Source organism: Engystomops pustulosus, chromosome 2, assembly GCF_040894005.1.
Source record: "Engystomops pustulosus chromosome 2, aEngPut4.maternal, whole genome shotgun sequence".
Classification (NCBI taxonomy): domain Eukaryota; kingdom Metazoa; phylum Chordata; class Amphibia; order Anura; family Leptodactylidae; genus Engystomops; species Engystomops pustulosus.
This window is the reverse complement of record NC_092412.1, coordinates 68,708,399-68,727,159: the sequence shown is the minus strand read 5'-3', so window position 1 is coordinate 68,727,159 and position 18,761 is coordinate 68,708,399. Positions and strand designations below refer to the sequence as shown.

Here is an 18,761-nt window from a genome sequence, read left to right as displayed (position 1 = left end):
CATTTTGTACTAAAATGTCTATTAAAGTAACAGAATCGTCACCACCATGATGATAATCCTGCAATGTGTTTCTAAGATGTTAATGGGTCCTAAGGCCGGTGACACAAGTGGCGTATTTTTGGTCAGTTTTTAGGCATGTCAGTTTAAAAACACATCCGTTTTTTAATATTTACCATGTGATTGGCTGCTTTATAGCTGCCAAACGCATTGCAAACAGTAAAAAAAGGGATACATTTTAAAAACTCATGCCTTGTTAAACCGCATGCGTTTTTAAACGGCCAAAAAATGCCACCGTCACTCGCCTAAGTCACACATCTAGGCTCTATAGCTATGACTGAGGAGTCAGTATTGGAGTAGAAAAGCGCTTGTTTAAGGGACATGTTTTATGTTCACATTTCCTACATAAAGTGGACTATTGTCACCTCAGGAGCACAAGTGCTGGCACTGTTCATCACTTAGGTATGTGGTTCCCGCTTGGTGTATGTGTATTCCCCCCCTGCTGATGCTGATACAATGCTCCTGGAGAGCGGGGATCACACTCAGGGGGCGGCAGATGCGGCCGGCACGTGCTCGCCCTGCGGGGAGGGGCGTGGCTCTGACCTTTTGGCCCCGCCCCCGAGCTGAGTTATATCCCTATGCCGGGCCCCGCCCCTCCCCATACACACAGAGCGCTGCTGGCGGCCGGGCTGAGGCGGTGAGTGGCGGTAGCTGCCGGGACAGCGATGACTTTCAGACGCCTCAAGAAGCTGCAGCACAAGGAGGACTACAGCTCCCCGCCCGATCAAGCCATATACCGGGACAGGGACAAGGCGGATCCCTACATGGCGCTGGGCAACTACAGGACGGATGACATGTACAAGGCGCTGGTGGTCTCCGGCGGGACCCTGCCCAGGGCTAAGAAGGTAATGGGCACCGCATTGTCTGCACAGGGACAATGCGGCACCGGGAGGGAGAGCGGCGCAGCACTGATGGATAGCCCCGGGCTGACCCCGCCGCCCACTCCTCTTGTCATGGTGTTGTCTATGGCGGCGTGTTGTCACCCTGCAGGGGTAACGTGTATTGTGTATGGCAGAGCTGCACCTGTGCCCGGTACTGGCTATAGCTCTGATATCTGCCACTGTCTGCTACATAGAGACATAGTACTGTCCTGGGAGTCATACTATGGTGGGTGCTGTGTATATTGTAGCTGTACCACTCAGGTGGGTGCTGTGTAGATATAGTAGCTGTACCACTCAGGTGGGCGCTGTGTGTATATAGTAGCTGTACCACTCAGGTGGGTGCTGTGTATATATAGTAGCTGCACCACTGAGGTGGGTGCTGTGTGTATAGTAGCTGCACCACTGAGGTGGGTGCTGTGGGTATAGTAGCTGCACCACTGAGGTGGGTGCTGTGTGTATGGATATATATAATGGTTGTACCTGTGTGGTACATAGTATGTTTCTGTCCTGGATGGACCCAGTATGGCACTGATGTGGGTGCTGTATATATATAATGTATATAATGCATTACTTAGGTAGGTGCTCAATGTCCTGTGTGACTTGTGTGTTACATAGTATTTTACTGTCTTTCCAAGGTGGGTGATGTCTGTGTATCTAATACCTGGGGTACTTGTTCTATAATAACATGCTTGTTACCCAGTCCGCTGTTGTCTAGGTACCATACCTGTATGTACCTGTGTAATACCAGTCCTGCTGCAGATGATGGGACTTGTACTCTGTGGTGCATACACTATTATGTGCCTACACATTGTTATGTGTGCAGTTCAGAGTAGTAACAATACTTGCCTTGTATAGTGCATAGTCTGTTACAGTACTCTATGCTATCAGGACCTGTTCTACAATGTGTTCCTGCAAAACCTCTCCTGTTACAGGGTTACCTGTGCTGTCACCTCTGCTGCTTTCCTGTAGTCGCAGTACCTGAGCAGTGATAATAGTTGTCCTGTGTCATACTCTGGACCTGTTCTACCACGACCCTCTGAACCTCTCCTGTTACAGGGTTACCTGTGCTGTCTCCTCTGCTGCTTTCCTGTAGTCGCAGTACCTGAGCAGTGATAACAATAGTTATCCTGTGTCATACTCTGGACCTGTTATACCAGGACCCTCTGAACCTCTCCTTTTATGGGGTTACCTGTCCTGTCACATTTCCTGTAGACTCTGGATGGTGAATGTCTAAATCAGTGATGGCTAACCTATGGCACTGGTGCCAGAGGTGGCACTCGGAGCCCTTTCTGTGGGCACTCAGGCCATCACCAGAGATGACTCCAGGCATCTTCCTGCAGTCCCAGACAGCCCAGGACTTGCTGTGCATGGAGCTATTTTAAAGTGATGGCTCTACCTGGGACTATTTTCTGCTTTATTGGTGTCCTCATGGTGCTGGTATCAATGAAAGCTGTGACAGAGAAGGAGTATAAATCATAAATTAAATTTCTGTGTTGGCACTTTGCGATAAATAAGCGGGTCTTTGTTGTAGTTTGGGCACTCGGCCTATAAAAGGTTTGCCATCACTGGTCTAAATGATCTGTTTCTCCATAGTGTTAATACAAAACCTGATCTTTGTGGTACATGCACTAAGTTTCTGTTTCTGTCTGTAGTTGTAATCTGCTGTTCTCCTCTGACGCCATGACCTGGCCTTTGCCAGTGGTCCCCAATTATCCTACCTGTGCAGCATGTCATGCAGTGACAGTACCTCTGTTACCTGTAATACATATACTCCACGTTCTGGTACATCATATGAATCCTGATGTGGTAGACTTAGATTTATGAAGAGCTACTTTTCAAAAAGTTGCAAATATGGAACTTTTTAACTTAAAATAACAGCCTAGGCCACCGTAATAAATCCAGTATGCAAAAGACACTCAAAATTTCTCGCCTGATAACTGCCCCTATTCTGCCTGTGTGCCCCTTACATGCTCTCTGTGTGCATCATCTCTTCTTCTATCCTATAATAACCTGTGTGTCCGTTATAGGATCTATCAATAGCCTCATCATTGCCTTGTGTCATACATGTCACTCTTATCTCTCATCTTTTACTAATTCTGTGAAATGGTGACATCTCTTCACATCTGGTACATTAGGTTTAAGTGGTAGATGCTCTATTTTACTACTCGTCTGAGACATTTGAGGTTGAACTAAGCGAGAAGCAGAGTTTTATCCCCTGCATCTCCGGGAATAAGTGTAGGAGTCTCAGATGGTTGCACATCCGCCGGCTGCTAGACGCTTTCTCAGTTCTGCATCTGACACGCACCTTACTGACCACAGCTGTCATTGAACTTCTCTTAGGAGCTTTGTTCTCATTGTACACATTAGTGTGCACCTCTTCTACTTATAGGATTTTATGTTTTTTGGTCAATCGCTTGGCCAGTCAGTTTTGTGTACCGGGCTGGTATCTAACAATATGGGAAATTGTTCTAGAGACCATTGTGGTTGTGACCATTCATTGTGTGTGATTAACTTGTGTATATCAACTTTACTACTGTTATTACTTTTTTTTTTTTTTTTTAGTGTTTCAGAAAGCCCTATTAAAGGGCATATACTACCAGGATGAGGGATTGTAGACCAAGCACACTTATATGTTGATGTCTTTTAACTTTCTAATTCCTAATTTTTACTAACGAGGATTTTAAAATTATGCAAAATCTTCTGGCCCAATAGATTTAAATTGACTCATTTGCATAATTTTAAAAACTTATGAAAACACAGTGAGGTTGTCATTGCAGGTAGCCCCTGCCTCTAGTCTACCACAGCTCACTATATTAATAGCAGGTGTGCATCTAATTGATTTGACTGGTTCTTTCTTGTGGATCACTTCTAGAAGGGGCAAGAGAAGTATTTCAGGAAGTATTTGAAGGATTTATATTCTAAATGGTGATTAAATCGACCACGCTGAGACTACTGAAGCCTGAAACGTGAGCAACCAAGAAGTGACTACTTTGAAGTACAGCTTGAAGCAAGTGTGATGTGTATTCTCCATAGATGCTCTGTGCTGTGTTACAGGTCATATAGCATTACATTTATTCCTCCTGGAGTACAGATTCCCATGGGCCAGGGTCTACATTGTTGTATAATGGAGTTAAGGATAACAACTTGACTAGGTTCCTCTCGCCGGTTGATGGATGACATCAGGGGTCAGTCTGGACAGTCTGCAGCCAAAGGTAAAGGCTGAAATTACAGCCTGTCTTGTGACAAATTAGTTGCTGTGACTTCAGGAGCCAGATCACTTTAAGACCAAAATTGACTCTCTTGTCAGAAATCTCCAGAGTCTGGCCTTAAATGAACATATTCTGACTACTTGTGTGGTATAATAGCTATATATCATCTTTACATATATCTGTGATTGAAGACAATTCATTTATCAAAGTGTTGTTATACTTTTTTATTTAGTAACATTGTCGGGGCCATCCTTCCAGTGTTTTCATACTAGGTTGGATTCCACCGGATGTATTCCTCCATAGAGGATAGCATACTTCACACGTACAGTTTGCATTGGGTTTAGAAACGTAATGCAGACATCCAGGGGCATGGCTCGGCCCAAACGCAGTGTTTCTAAACCCAATGCAAACTGTACATGTGACACCAGCCTGAGGCATCACAAAAATGCTGTGGCCACTGGAAGTAACATTGCGCTTGCATCATATTTAGTAACGCAATGTTTCTTGAACAGGTGATCGTAGGAGGAGCCTTTATGTTGTGTTTCAAAGTATACGGCAAATGCAACACTGTCTCCATGTGGGAATGCGGCCTCAGGCTTACCTGCACATGTGTGCTTTTCACAGACCGCAAAGAATGGACACGTGCTCCGTTGTTGGACGTCTTGCCCACGAGCATGTTTGATGCGTCAAACTTGCAGCATGTACCGGCTGGAACGTCCATCGTGAATTCCAAATGGGAATTGAACTGACTTGCTGACTTCAGTTCCGGTAACTTAGTGTGAAAAAAAGCAACACAGAAGCGGTAATAGGACCGGCTCTAAGGTTTGTTTTTGGCTTGGACAGTTGACTCATACATGGGGACGTGTGCTAGTTGTTGAAACATCAGCTAGTACGTATCCAAACACAGCGGCCATGTGCACGAGGCCTTAGTGTACTAGTTTTTCTAACATCACAATGGTCCATTTCTTTATGGTAGATTTGGGCCACTTAAACCGATATGAAAAATATTTGTGATGCTGTGGCACATGTATATGATTTATGAATGCACAGCCATATCTGCATGACAATCCACATGACGGTTTTCCATGGATTTTCATCTGGATTTGGCTGTGTGCAGGAGCTCTGTATCATTGGGACGTGAAGCATTGTAGTGTGCAGTGTACCCCAGGTACATTGACCTAATTGTACATAGTATACGATGGTGGGGCTTGCCAAACTGGCTCTGTATCTGACTGTAGAGCTCAGCTGTGCTAGTGCTTTATCATGGAATATAATGAAATAGAAATCTGATCTGTAGGAATATAATGACTTCAGGCTGCATCCAGCCTTTGGCACCCAGATAAAAAGCTGTCAGTTATGCAAACGTCTGGCTATTTACTTAACACGAAACTGGAAAATCAAGTTTCGCTTTGCGTAGAGCGGCCTTCTTTAGGGCTCATTTTATTATCAAACGAAGGCCTAATTATTTACTAATTTGCATGACTTGTAGTCAGCCAAGTCACATTGGGAAAGCGAAGCATCTGCCAGGGGTCTGCGAGGGCGACAGAAGACTGAAGTTTTCTCTGTAATAAGGATAAATGGTTAGGGGAGGGAGATTATTAGTGAGATTATGGGGCATATGTTGCGGAGCGTTCACTTAGAATAATATGTGCAAAATGGCATTAAATTACTTGTGTCCCACTGCATAGCTAGAGACAATACAGGGCTGGAAGTGGGCGAGCGGGTCAGCTGTTGTGAATTGTTATATATCTCCAGCAGGAATCCCTTTCCTGTGTTTCCTCCATCTGTGTAGTGGAGCAGTACAGTGATATGTTGTAGTAACCTTCATGTATAAAGTCATAAGCAGCTGGGACGAGGAATCCTCCTATGCGTTCTTCAATTTCTTTGTATCAATAGTCACACAGAAAGTGAGTGCAAAGGCCAATAGCTTCCACCATCTGTTTAGGAGCAGAGTGTGCACATGTATGAATGGAGGCGAGTCATTGGTAGGAGACATAGCCCCTATAAGTGAGATAGGTGGCCACAATGGCTAATTTCTCTCGGCTGACCATTGTTTGAGGAATGAATTCGTAGCTGATGGCAGACTCCTGTCTGCTGAAAGTGTCATCGACTGGGTCAGCAAATATTGGCCAGGATCTGCTGAAACTGTGGGGCAGTTTTATGGCACTGTCTAATGTGTGACTATTATGACAACTGGGTGTGTTCCAGTCTGACCGAATTAATGTGTAGAGTTCAACTTTTTTGAAGAAGCGGAATGGTAACGCCCAGTTGACAGTTTAGTCATAACCTTCTTGGAGGAAAAACAGAAACTGTAGAACATAAATCAAAATAAAAAGTCCAATATTATAAAAAAAAAAAATAATCATGTCCGGAGTAGTAACCCATCTTCATAAGATGTTTTTTTGTGAGTTGTGCTCTTCCAAGTCTCACAATAATGACTTCTTACTAGTGCAGCTTGTCCCTTGTGAGACCCAACCTGTTCCTGACAGATTGGCATCAGATCCCTGGCCTTGCAGAGCAGTTTTGTGGCTAGTCTGAGAGAAACCTCAATTATCACATTGTCTTCTCATGAAATAAGAAATTGAACAGAAGGGAATCCTCATGGTGATACATAGAACCTTCCCAATGATTGTACACAGAAGACATGAGATGGGTCTTTAAATTGGTTGACGATGTTTTCTTTATAAGAATATAGATTTGGATTTTTAAAATTCGGTTTAATCTTTACGTAAGACCACATTTTCCGTGTTAAATCTGCTTGATGGGCAATTTAGGCGTCTGACATTTGGTCATGTGAACAGAGAAGTGAATGTAACCTGACAATAGTGTTGAAATGTCTCTCGTCTGCGCATACGTCACTGAGTGTGAAACCTGCTTCTGCAATGCACATTTGCTAATACCGTTTGTGTAAGTAAGAGAAAATGCTATTATGCTTGTGTATAACTGTAGTATGAGACAAGTTACATTACAATACTTAATTGCGGCTCTTTCTGAACAGGTGCCAGGCCTTTACTAGGTGTAGAAATAGATTTCCCTTGGGCTGCCAGAACATGAGAAGGGCATGTTTTACTGTTACACTTCGAGGGTTAATGCGGTGTCTTCTCCATATTGAGGGGTCACGCAGGCTTTACAATTGTTGTGGTGGCAGAGGTCACATTTTCTCATTTTAATTCTGTTTGACTGATGTGTGTGCGTGCTGTGCCAGCGACCACTCTGAACACATTTGGTGCTAGTCAGCTTTACATTGAGGCTAATCGGCTAATGATATGTTGGCTTCCCTGTCGCTGTCGATTTGCTTGAAGTTTCCTTTCCATGTAATTTGCCATAATTGCACTCCTTTTCTCGGTGACATTATCCTGACGTGTGGCTGTTTTTCCCCTTGATCTTTATAATAATCCATTTGTTTTCCTGGTCTCCCCAGCAAGTAGTGGCACGGTGGTCACACCCCGTCTCTCTAAGTTGCTGTCATTTAATGGTCGCTTTGTTTAATCCGTATAAGTCGCTTTCCTTTGGGGAGCAGATGGTTCATGAAGTTGGGGACAATAAGCCGAGCGTTTGGTGGTGTTAGACAACCGCAGGGACATGTTTCATGAGCTCATGAACATATGTATCATTGCATAGTGCAGTTTATAGACACTGGGACCATAAGTTACTCTTACAAGTTCTCTGCTTACCTTATGGCTCATTTTTTATTTTATGGTTTGCAAACAGTATAATATCAATATTTGTAGGGAATGTAGTTCCTTATTCACATCTTACAATAGACCCAATTTTTTTAAACGGGAAGTTCTCTCCGAAAGGACCAGTGCACCTGTCTTGTGTGAATGGTCACACCAGATCCCTCCCCCAGGTCTCCTACAGTGTCAGGATCCCCATTCCCCACTGACACATGTCAAACTGGTTTTGTTAACCTAAACTTGTTCTGCAGTATCTATAAGTAATAAGCACCTGCAGTAAACTGTAGGACTGTTTACAGGTCTGGATAATGTATTTTATGTCCTTATGTAACTATATAGTAACTGGGGAAGTTCCTCTGAATTTGAGACTAGCGTGATGTCTTCCTTATAAACATTGCTATGTGGAAATGAGACCGATGTGGTCATCTCATCCCAAACATCATTCTGTCTGCAAGGTTTAAGAATGAGGAACAGAATATTTAGATGCATCGTCTTTCAGAGGTTTGAGATCTACGGTACTTTATTCAAAAGCTTAAAATGGAGACATAATGCAACTAGAATTGTATATATAAAATCCCCTTTATTTGTATCAATGTGACATGTCTGTGTGTCTCCCTCCCAACCTGGACCTGCACCATCCCATTCACACCCAACGAGAAGTAAAAACTCTTGTAGCAATTATAATACATAGACAAGTTATTTCAGCCACACTAAATGCCATTTAGAAGTTAGGGTCCAGAATGGGGGTCAATTAACATATGAAATATATATACAGTGTGATAAAGGAATAAGCCACCCATGGTTGGTATACGGGAAGTAACCCTACTCATGGGTGAATCATTTGCACGTCATTATTGCAGTGGCCACTGTAAGGAGAAATAGATGTATATCAGATACTTCCTTATTATTGTTTCTCGAAAATGTAAGAAGATTTCCAGCTCTTTATTTTGAGGCTGATGTAATGTGTAACTGCATCATGTCGCTAAAAGTAGGTTTCTTTCAAAAGTTCACCATCGGTTTCTCAGCTCAGGTTTCTACAACAATTGTGCTTTTGCTGCAAATATTAAGTTGACTTTGCACTTTAATACATATTTCACATTCCTGCCTGTGTGAAGCCTAATGCTGTGATACTCTCACATTTTCCCCCCTACGCCTGCTTTAAAGATTGAGGTTCCTATTCAGATCTAATAAATGCACTTGGAATGGGCCCATTTCTCCCCCACAGAATATGACCCTTGTTTCGAAGTTGTGGACTTCATGTAGTACAATAGCACAAATTGTCTTTGGAGATGAATCGCACGTTATTAAAATTTACGCCGGACAATGTGAAAGAGACTTTTGATTGAGGTCTGGGGAGAAAGAGTCCCCCTCGTAAGCTGGGCACTTGTTGTGCTATGGAGAAATATGGCGTAAATACAAGAATTTGTCTTCCATTTAACGTCATGGGGAGAGTTTTTCGATGCAAATGTCTTGTCTTTTATGCATATTTACATATTCAGGAGGTGCATTGAATAAGGGGGTTTTGTAGAGCTGCTGTGAATGATGCGTCACATTTGTGTACAAGCAGACGTCGGACGTCATTCGTGCATTGTACCAAGGTCATATGTCAGAAGTGTGAAACACCATCAAAATTATGAGGCTTTAGTGGGCTTAAAATATTCATAACATATCCATAGATTGGGTCCTCAATAACAGATTCAGATTTGTGGGGGTTTAATGCCCATCACCAACAGAGTGTGCACGGAATTTGATGGTGCTATATAAATAAAGATTATTAGTATAACAGGAAGAAGATGGCTCTATTCTATGTGCAGTGGTCAGACTGGGTTACTACAGATCCACACACATTCATTTGAATAAGCTATACTGCAGTGACTAAGATGGAGCGGTCAATGTCCTGTACCACTCTTCACATACCAGCTGATCTGTGGTGGTGCTGGGAGGTGCTGTGGCCCTATCCTTACGATGGATTGGAAAAAAAAATTATCCTGGTAAAATCCCTTTCACCTGTTGCTCATTTTGGAATATCATGGCCTTGTCCATCCTGTATGCTGGATCCTTAAAGCTTTAGTCTAAACTTATATTGCAGATTTTTCGGCCCCCTGCACATGGACATGGTCTTCAACTTCTTCCATCGGTTATTCCAACGGATTGTTCTGTACAGCGCTGCGGAATATGATGGACGTCTAGAAATGGTTCAATGTATTTCAATGATCTCATACACATGGGCCTTGCTTGTCACAACCCTGTGCGTGAGCGGGCTGGCCAAACCACCAAACTCTGAGCAGGTCCTATGTGTAAAATGTGTATTTATTTACTGAAAGACAAGACATTGATAAGAATGTGGAAGTAAATAGCAGTTGTTTTGTTAATGACTTCCATGTTCTGATACGGATGATTATAATTACCTGGTATCCATTCAGTGTCTCATTTCCTTAGAATAGGTAATCTCTCACCATCTCGCAGTCAGTCGCTGGTTAATTTGCCCTCTCATTAACCATTTGCCTGTAGACTTGCATTTGCACTTAATGTGTTTAATGTGTCTAATCCCAGATTAACCTACTGAATTCCTTATTGTTGTCTTGGTACCAGGTCAGAGATTATTATCTCATTTAGCACGCTACTCTCAATGATGTCTTTGTTGTAAAGGATTGGCAAAATTAGATTGTGCCTTGAAGACATAAAGCATATTCATGCGGCCGCTATAAGTCTGTTCCCCCTGCGTTACTCCGCTCTTTACACATCATAAACATTTAGATAGAATCAATAATGATTCACACAAACAGTAACTGCACCAACAAAGGAAACGGCAAAACTACCGTGTTAGGATAGGAAGGCGGATTATTAATCTAGGATGGATGCACAGTATAATAGTGGAAATATGGGAATTGTTCGAAAGCGCTGTGCTAGGTGGTGAGCTAGTGACCCCCATGTAAGAAGGAAGGGAAAATCTGTGATAGGGACTCTGGTCTGAATAAAGGGCATGGTCTTTGGAGAATGATCCTGGTAGTACATGTTAGTGGTCCTTCTACCTTCTGGATCTACCAAGATGGCAGATGTCTGGGAGAGAAATTTGTCATTTCGGATGTAATTATGTCCAATTCTTGTTCTTTTGAGAAGATGATCATTACTATAAATCATGAGTAATGGTGGTCAACGAATTAGTATTCAATCGACGGGGTCTAGTTTTTGTGGCTAGTCAGAGAAATGATCATGGGATTATTGCTTGATGTGAAAAGACAAGGATTGTTAGCTGATTGGTGTATGGATGTATACACCCAATGAATTTGCAGGTAAGACTGAGGTATAGCTCAACCTTATATGTAAAATGATGCTGAAGTTAGGCGCCACAGGTAGGCATAGCTTTGGGAAAGGGGGGGCGGTGCACATTTTGGTTGGTCTGTTAGTAGTGTTACAAAAAAGCTATATGCTGCACCATGCAGCGGCATATTGCTGTTTTGTATCGCTACGACCAGACCAACCAAAATGTGCACCCCCCCCCCCCCCCTTTCCTAAAGCTATGCCTACCGGTGGCGTCTAACTTCAGCATTATTTTACATATAAGGTTGCGCTATACCTGGTTATCCGATTGTGTCTGGATCAAACCTACTGTATAGTGGATTGTTAATGGCCCTAGGATTTAGAGGAAAAGAACCTTTTTGACCTGTAACTTACCTGATCTTATCCTGTGGATCATGGTGGAACAAAGATAAAACCCCTTGAATGCTCCATACATTAAACTCCTCTCTATTAGCATTATTGGATTAGTGGGATTGCTCCATATTCGGAGAATAAGGTGTTGCTGTTCATATATCGAATCCACTCCTTGTACTCTTCCTTTGTTTAATGAATTTCTTCATGTATTTTGAGCATGTGTGTTATTCATATGTTTCCATTCTCTGTCTTCATGCAGGGATCTCCCATGGGTTGGAAGAATGTCAGCCAGGTATCAGAACATCACAGGTAAGACATCTTTTCCTCTGTCACATACATATTTTTCAGTTAACATGACGGATAATCTAGAATTAATAGTCCATCTTATATTTCTATGTTTGCATTGCGTTGCCGTTAGTCATTTGTCTCCATTGGCTACTTATTATTCCCAAGGGGTGACAGATTATTGATTTCTGGGTGCAGGAGAACAGATGGTAGCTGCTTTCCATGTGTTGCTTATGAATTTCTATTGTATTCTATTGAAACTGTGGCCTTGGTGTTGTAATAGAGCAGCGCTGCATCAAACACAGTGTTTTTCCTGCGTTATAAACCGATTATTAGGTCGTTTTCTCAAGATCTAGGCAGTGGTTGACATAAAAGTGTGCAAAACTAAGTTTTGAAAAGAATAAAGGGCTATTTGAACATGTGTGGGTGTTGTGGCTTTCTAAATGAACGGCCCAAAGCCTCATTTATAAAGAACAATGAGAAGTATTGTGCAAGACACACTACATATGTTTTGTCTTGGGTAGTGGCAAACTGCTGTAAAGATGTATAGGGGGAAGGAGAACTAATGTAACTATAAAAGAACTTGTTTCTTTGTGTTTCCAGGAAAATTGTCACTTTAGAAAAAGAAGATTGTGAAACATTTGGATTTGAGATTCAGGTGAGTAATGAGTGAAGATGAGAGGGTTGGTCTCTTACCAGGAGCTTCTGTCCTTGAATATATGTAATATTTTCTCATTCTCATATCCTATAACTGTAGGGAACAGCTAGCTTTAAATATTAGGCTTTGTTCACACATTTGAGATGCACAACAACAAGTCTATAAATGGCGCTGTTTTGATATTAATGTGAAATATATATACTTTACACTGACTTATAAAATCAATAGAAGGCCATGAACAGCACAAATATTATTTTATGTAAAGAATATGGATTCATAATGTAAGCTGGATATGGGTTTGTCTGCTTTGTGATCCGCTTATTAAGGGCCAGATGTAAGTAACAATTGTCCAAATTGGACCCCTCATGAGTGGAACCACAAAATAAGCTTATTACAAGTGAGGCTTTATTGTAAAATACAGGATAGCTTTTTGTGAGCAAAATATGAGGGTCAGGAATAGAGGACTCTCCCCCAGTTAATGAGGTAAAGCAAACTGGGCTTTCTAAACTTGTCAAATCTTTTAACAAATAGCAGCCATGTAGCACTAAACATATGAATGCTTGGTCAGTGTGTACTACTCCTGCTCTATAACATGCTGCTAGCAGTTTCCATTGCATTATCATGGTGACTGGCATATAAGGTTCCTTATGATCATGAAAGTGGTTAATTAATAACCACTACATCCGTGCACGTAGTCTGGTCCCTGGATCATCATCTGTTAAGCTAACATAAGCATCTGGCCCTGTGCTCATCCAGCGCAGCCTCTGTCATGGTTGCTAGGAAGTGTTTGCATAATGTCATTTTTTCCATATTTGTGTGACCATTTACAGCTCTCTGTTTGAGTACTGAAATGGCTTTCTCCATCTCTAAATATCTGAATATACAACATTTATTAAATAAGATTTCAACCAGTCTTTTATCCTGTATCAAATTAGTTACACATTTACACTGGCACCATGCCCATGTGTACCGCAACATATATTGTATAGAGAAATGCTAATATGTTCTATTATAAAAATGCAACCCCCTGATAATATTTACTTCTCTAGACCTATGGACTACATCATAAGGACAAAAACACAGTGGAAATGTTCACCTTCGTCTGTCGGGTACATGAAGGAAGCCCTGCCATGTTGTGTGGATTGAAAATCGGTAAGTGTGGCTTTTCTTAGGATAAGCGTGCAGAGCAAATATTTCGCATTCACCTCAGCACAAGCACCATGTGTGTACACGTTTATCTCGCATCTCCTCGGGATATCCCCATCATCCTGCTGGCGGGTATAAGAAATATGAGTGGTTGTTCTTAGGAAACCAAAGTCATGACTTCCTGCCGTGTTATAGTAACAAGAACCACAAAGCAATTAATAATTGTAAAGGTTGTGACACCATTCCTTACTACATGCTAATAACTATGACAGTATGGTCAGATATGAAGGCCTACAGATAAAGGTACCAGAGACAGTCTGCTGTAGGCTAAGCCACACTGCAGAGGAAGTGGAAGGAGGAAAATCTTATCACATAGGAAAGAGGTGACCTGTGGTTATTTATCTAATCTGAACAGGGCCCTGACTAGTGTGTGCTATAGAAATGCTTTAGTAAGAACTTTTATAATACATTGCATCATCTCAGGCAGGGTTACACAGTTCTGTACTTTGTCCAACTTTGTGTGTCAAATATACTATAAGGTTTGAGCAATAGAATGAAAGGGTCACCAAAAGAACTTCGGAAACTCTTGTCACAGTTTTTGGTAAAAAAAAAAAAAAAAATTATCGCTGTTTTCTGTTAGACTATTGTTATATGGTGAGAGGTATATGTTTTAGTAGCTTCCAAAATGAAGTTACGATGGGAATGGAAAGTACAAGAGGAAATTCCCTTTAGTCTGTGCTGTGTCACGCCAGTATTTCCCACGTGAATACACCTTTTTAGGAAATTGTAGATTGTTTGTGCAGATTCTGCTGCATGTTATGTGATGATAATTGTGTGTATTCCACCTCCCATTGTTAATAGGAGGAATGGATACTGTAGACTTGACAGAAGAGTTTTTGGTGGTTTCTTTACTTTGAATGTGTCATATCACAGAGACCCCAAAATTTTTGGCTGCGGTTACAATTATAAAATAAACAGTTCCGACTTACATACAAATTCAACTTAAGAACAAACCTAAAGAACCTATCTTGTACGTAACCAGGGGACTGCCTGTATCCAGAGGTCTGGTATATATTTTTCTTGCTTTCATTTAGCGGAGTTATTCAAGAGCATACAAGGCAGGATTTAAACACTAGCACCCTGAGATTAATTTATTATGAAGTTTCTATACATCTACATAATTTCTATCATTGTGTTTTATCACATTGGTGGACGCTTGGGATTTATTTATAATTTATTGGAATCCATTATTGTATATTCTTTGCCCATACATAATATGGTGATGTGCATACATTGTGTTAATGCACTAATCTACTTCATGTGTGTGCAACATATGGTGGAAAAGACCAGTCCTAGCAAATGACTGTATAATGTATGTGGACCCAATTAATATTGTTTACTAGTTTTTTCTGTAGCTGAATTTGATTACTTAGATCCATTTCAATCGTTGGATCTTCAGAAAATCTTCCGTCCACAGCCGATGTTTGTTTGGCTTGTGATGCTGTGACTTTGAACAGCAGTGTGTTAATGTGAAACTCATGTTAGGTGGGATGTTTTTGTTTGAGTCCCTGTTGCTTTTTTATATTATACAGCATGTTCTATGCAGGAAATGAGTCAGTGAGGCTAAGGACTTGGAAAGGAGCCTCCAATTGTGTCCACAGGACGGACAGAGCATGAACTTCTTCTGTTCCTGTTCTAACCAGAGCTGCCAAATTATACAGAAATTCAGGGAAATCCATGAAATCTGAGGCCCATTTCATCTTGGAGAGTGCAGAGGGCAGGCATTAACTATATAATAGACATTAGGGCCATACCGGCGGAGCTTTAGATGTAAAAAATGATTACTTTACATTCTTGGGAAGTTTTTAACTGGTTTTAATGAAGAGAATGTGTATTAATCCTGTCTGTTTAAAGATCAGTGTGGCTGATATGTATGCATGTTGCATATCTTTATGTGTTACTTTTATTTATTTAGGTGATATTATTGCCGGTGTCAATGGCCTTAATGTTGAAGGAGTGAGGCACAAAGAGATCGTAGAACTCATAAAAGCGTCTGGTAATAAAATTAGGTAAGAATGACTGACTTTTTGCAAGTTGCAGAATGTAAGATTCAGTATTTACACCTTGACAAAAACAGACTTTTTGCTGCCAAAGATTGAAAATAAAATGATGACGCCCAATTGTAGATCCTGGAACATGCGCTGACCATTCATGGCATACATATAGTTCTAGTTTCTGGCTTGTAAATTGTACTTATTGTGTGAATGTAATAGGACAAGGCCCTTGGTTGTATTTTCGCAATTGTATTTTCTTAATAATGTGTTTTGTTTTTTTTTTTAACAGGCTGGAGACAGTTTATGGTTCTGCTATCCGAAGAGCTGAACTGGAAGCCAGGCTACAGTATCTTAAGGTGAGAGCTTGTCAGTAGCTGCCCACCGATCTCTTACATAACATAAGAGGCTGAGCATATGTCAATGCACTCTATCATTTTGCATAAATTTATATTACATTTGTTAATTTATTATGATTGGGGTATATATAAATATAAAGCTAGTAACTAAACACCCCTGAGGCTGCAGATGCTACAGCTGCATTTACAAGTGGTCCAGGAAATCCATCCATCAGACAGCTGGGGGCTCGATGCTGCCTGCTTTCTGCAGATTTTGCTGCTTTTCTCCCACTGCTCTGAGCTCATTGGTTTCTTTCTTGTTGTTGTTGTTGTAGCAAACCTTATATGAGAAATGGGAGGAATATCGGTCACTAATGGTGCAGGAGCAGAGGCTATTACATGGTAAGTAAAAAATAAAGATACAAATTCTTACATGCCTAGTGGGACAAAAATCGAATAGTACTACAATTTTTATGAAAAGAAACATTTCTTCAGCATTGTTATGAAAAATCTAATGATTTACTAAAACGCCCACATCAGGAAAGGTTTTCTGTAAATGTGTTTTGTGTTGTGTATTGAGAACACAAAGGTTTATTTCTTGATTTGTTGAATAAAGCTTGGCTGTAGATGCTACAATGTGTGGTACTGTCAGTAATAATTATAACGTTCCCCCTATATTAAGGTGGAGCTTTTGTGTTTTATAAATCTATACCTTGCGTTTAGGTCTATAAGATTGTAAGTGGTGACATCATTTACATTGTGCACGTGATGGCTACGCCTCTTGCACAACTCCGCTGTCTACTCTCATGATTGCCTAGGCCAGCATGTGGCTCTGTTTTTATCATGTTTTTGGGACCTCGCCACTTCGGGTCCAAAGGGACCAAAACTGTAGGGTGGAGTATACATTTTTTTTTTTAAATAGTTTCCCCCGCCCACCCCTTTGCCAATATGTGCAAACCTCTTTAAATTGTGTCAGTATGAGATACTTTCGCTGCTGTCACTGTCAGACCAAGATTTCCCCAAATGGTGTGATACAAAGTTACAATACTTTGTAATGTCTTCTCAATGAAAGCTGCAGTTTATGAGGTAAATATTAGTGCTGCAGTGCTTCTTATTTAACACCAATATACACACACTATAACTTGACCTGTGCAGAAGGGCGCTTTAGGTCAAAGGTTACACATGGCTTTGGGAGAACTGTTTGTCTTTCAGTGGATTACCTATTAAGTGGACAGAATTTTGTAGCTCTTGTCATAAGCAGGAGAGAAATGTTTGGCAAGCTGGTTATTTATGGTTTCCAAACAAATGACATTGTTTGCATATGTTTTACTATGGTCTGGGGTGTGTTTTAGACTAAGCTGAACCAGATTTTAATAGTTAAAAACTTGTTATACTATACTCTGGGTTGCCATAATGGGCTTATTTATGTCCTGTCTTGCCCCCATAGAAGACAATGCTCATACTTGTTTCCATTTAATAATGTACCATGGCTCGGGGTTAAGGTTGTGGGACATGTGGTCAACTTTGTCATAATGTGTTTCAGTTTCTCATGCAGTCTTTGTGTCTTCTAGGCATCGTTGTAAAGGACCCCAGTGTTTATGACACATTGGAATCCGTCAGATCATATATTTATGGGACCGTTCCACAATGTACCAAAGATGCACTCCCCAGCTCCCTGGCCACTGGAAGTATATGCAGCAGTGCAAGTTGCCTCAGCACGGGTGAGGATGTTGAGGATCCAGTCTATCAGACTTGCTACTTTGGCTCTGAATCTACAGATGACATTCATACCATTCCCAACAAAAGCACAATCAAGCCTTACAAGTCTCCACTAACCCGCAGCTCCAGTGTTAAGTGTACTAGCCCTTCTACGAACTGGGAGAAGCCCAAGGAGCAGAGTACCTTTGTATCATTACCCAGGAAAAAACACAAAAGCTTTCGGAAAAGACTTCTGAAGTTTATCCCTGGACTAAACAGACCATTAGAAGAGGAGGCTAGTCCTCTTTAGCCCCCCCCTTTATAATATGTAAAAAAAAGTTAAGTTATTTATTTATTGTTTTGGAAAAAGAGTGAAAACTTTGTATTTACATCTTTAGACTTTATTGTAAAACTTTATACCTTTTTGTTTTTCATTAAAATGTTGGCAAAGGCAGTGAGTGCCAAATTCTAGGTTTTTCTGTGAAAATGTTAGCGTTCTCCTAGTGAATTCAGTTCTTCAAAGGCTTACGGAGGAGTATCCGAGCCAGCAGGAAGCTGCAGCACAGTGCACATTTTTGTTCTGGTTCACAGCAATATAGAGTCCAGAGCAGAGACCCCCTCTAGTCACTCCACATCTCCCTAAATGCCAGGGGAACCTGCCGTGCACATAATGTAGTTACTTAAGCTGTGTCAGGTTTTATGTATGTAACACACTCACCATTGTGACGTGGTCTGGGAAGGGCTCTCTTGTGGGTATGTTAAATGGTTAATTTCCTGCATTTATAGTCAACTCTAACTATACAAGGCTCCCATTGATCTTTTTGATGCAGTAGTTTTTTTTTTTTTTTTTATAATGATGATCAATGTGGCTAACAACTTTCTGTTTATGGGCTTATTCACATTGAATTATCCAGTTATAATAATCCCCGGGAATCTCTAACTATTGTTCTTGATCTTCTATGTCAGTGATGGCGAACCTTTTAGAGACCGGGTGCCCAAACTACAACCAAAATCCACTTATTTACCGCAAAGTGCCAACATTGCATTTTAAGCAGTAACTTATTGCTACCTGCTCTTTAACATCTTTCAATCGTATCGGCCCCTTGA

The 18,761-nt window shown here is 41.1% G+C and overlaps 1 protein-coding gene across 1 annotated transcript; it reads left to right on the top strand.

Moving 5' to 3' along the window:
• The first annotated feature begins 643 nt into the window (after positions 1-643).
• TAMALIN (trafficking regulator and scaffold protein tamalin) lies at positions 644-18,120 on the top strand. Its single transcript, XM_072135200.1, has 8 exons — positions 644-902; positions 11,738-11,787; positions 12,367-12,421; positions 13,471-13,573; positions 15,543-15,636; positions 15,911-15,977; positions 16,292-16,358; positions 17,528-18,120. The coding sequence occupies exons 1-8, from the start codon at positions 723-725 to the stop codon at positions 17,962-17,964; spliced, it is 1,053 nt and encodes a 350-aa protein (XP_071991301.1). The 5' UTR covers positions 644-722; the 3' UTR covers positions 17,965-18,120.
• Positions 18,121-18,761: the final 641 nt, after the last annotated feature.

Excerpts from the sequence above, each read along its gene's own strand:
- TAMALIN (XM_072135200.1), top strand. The coding sequence starts at position 723 with ATGACTTTCAGACGCCTCAAGAAGCTGCAGCACAAGGAGGACTACAGC. Across the intron at positions 15,978-16,291 it reads CCAGGCTACAGTATCTTAAG|CAAACCTTATATGAGAAATG; the intron begins GTGAGAGCTTGT and ends TTGTTGTTGTAG. Across the intron at positions 16,359-17,527 it reads GGAGCAGAGGCTATTACATG|GCATCGTTGTAAAGGACCCC; the intron begins GTAAGTAAAAAA and ends TGTGTCTTCTAG.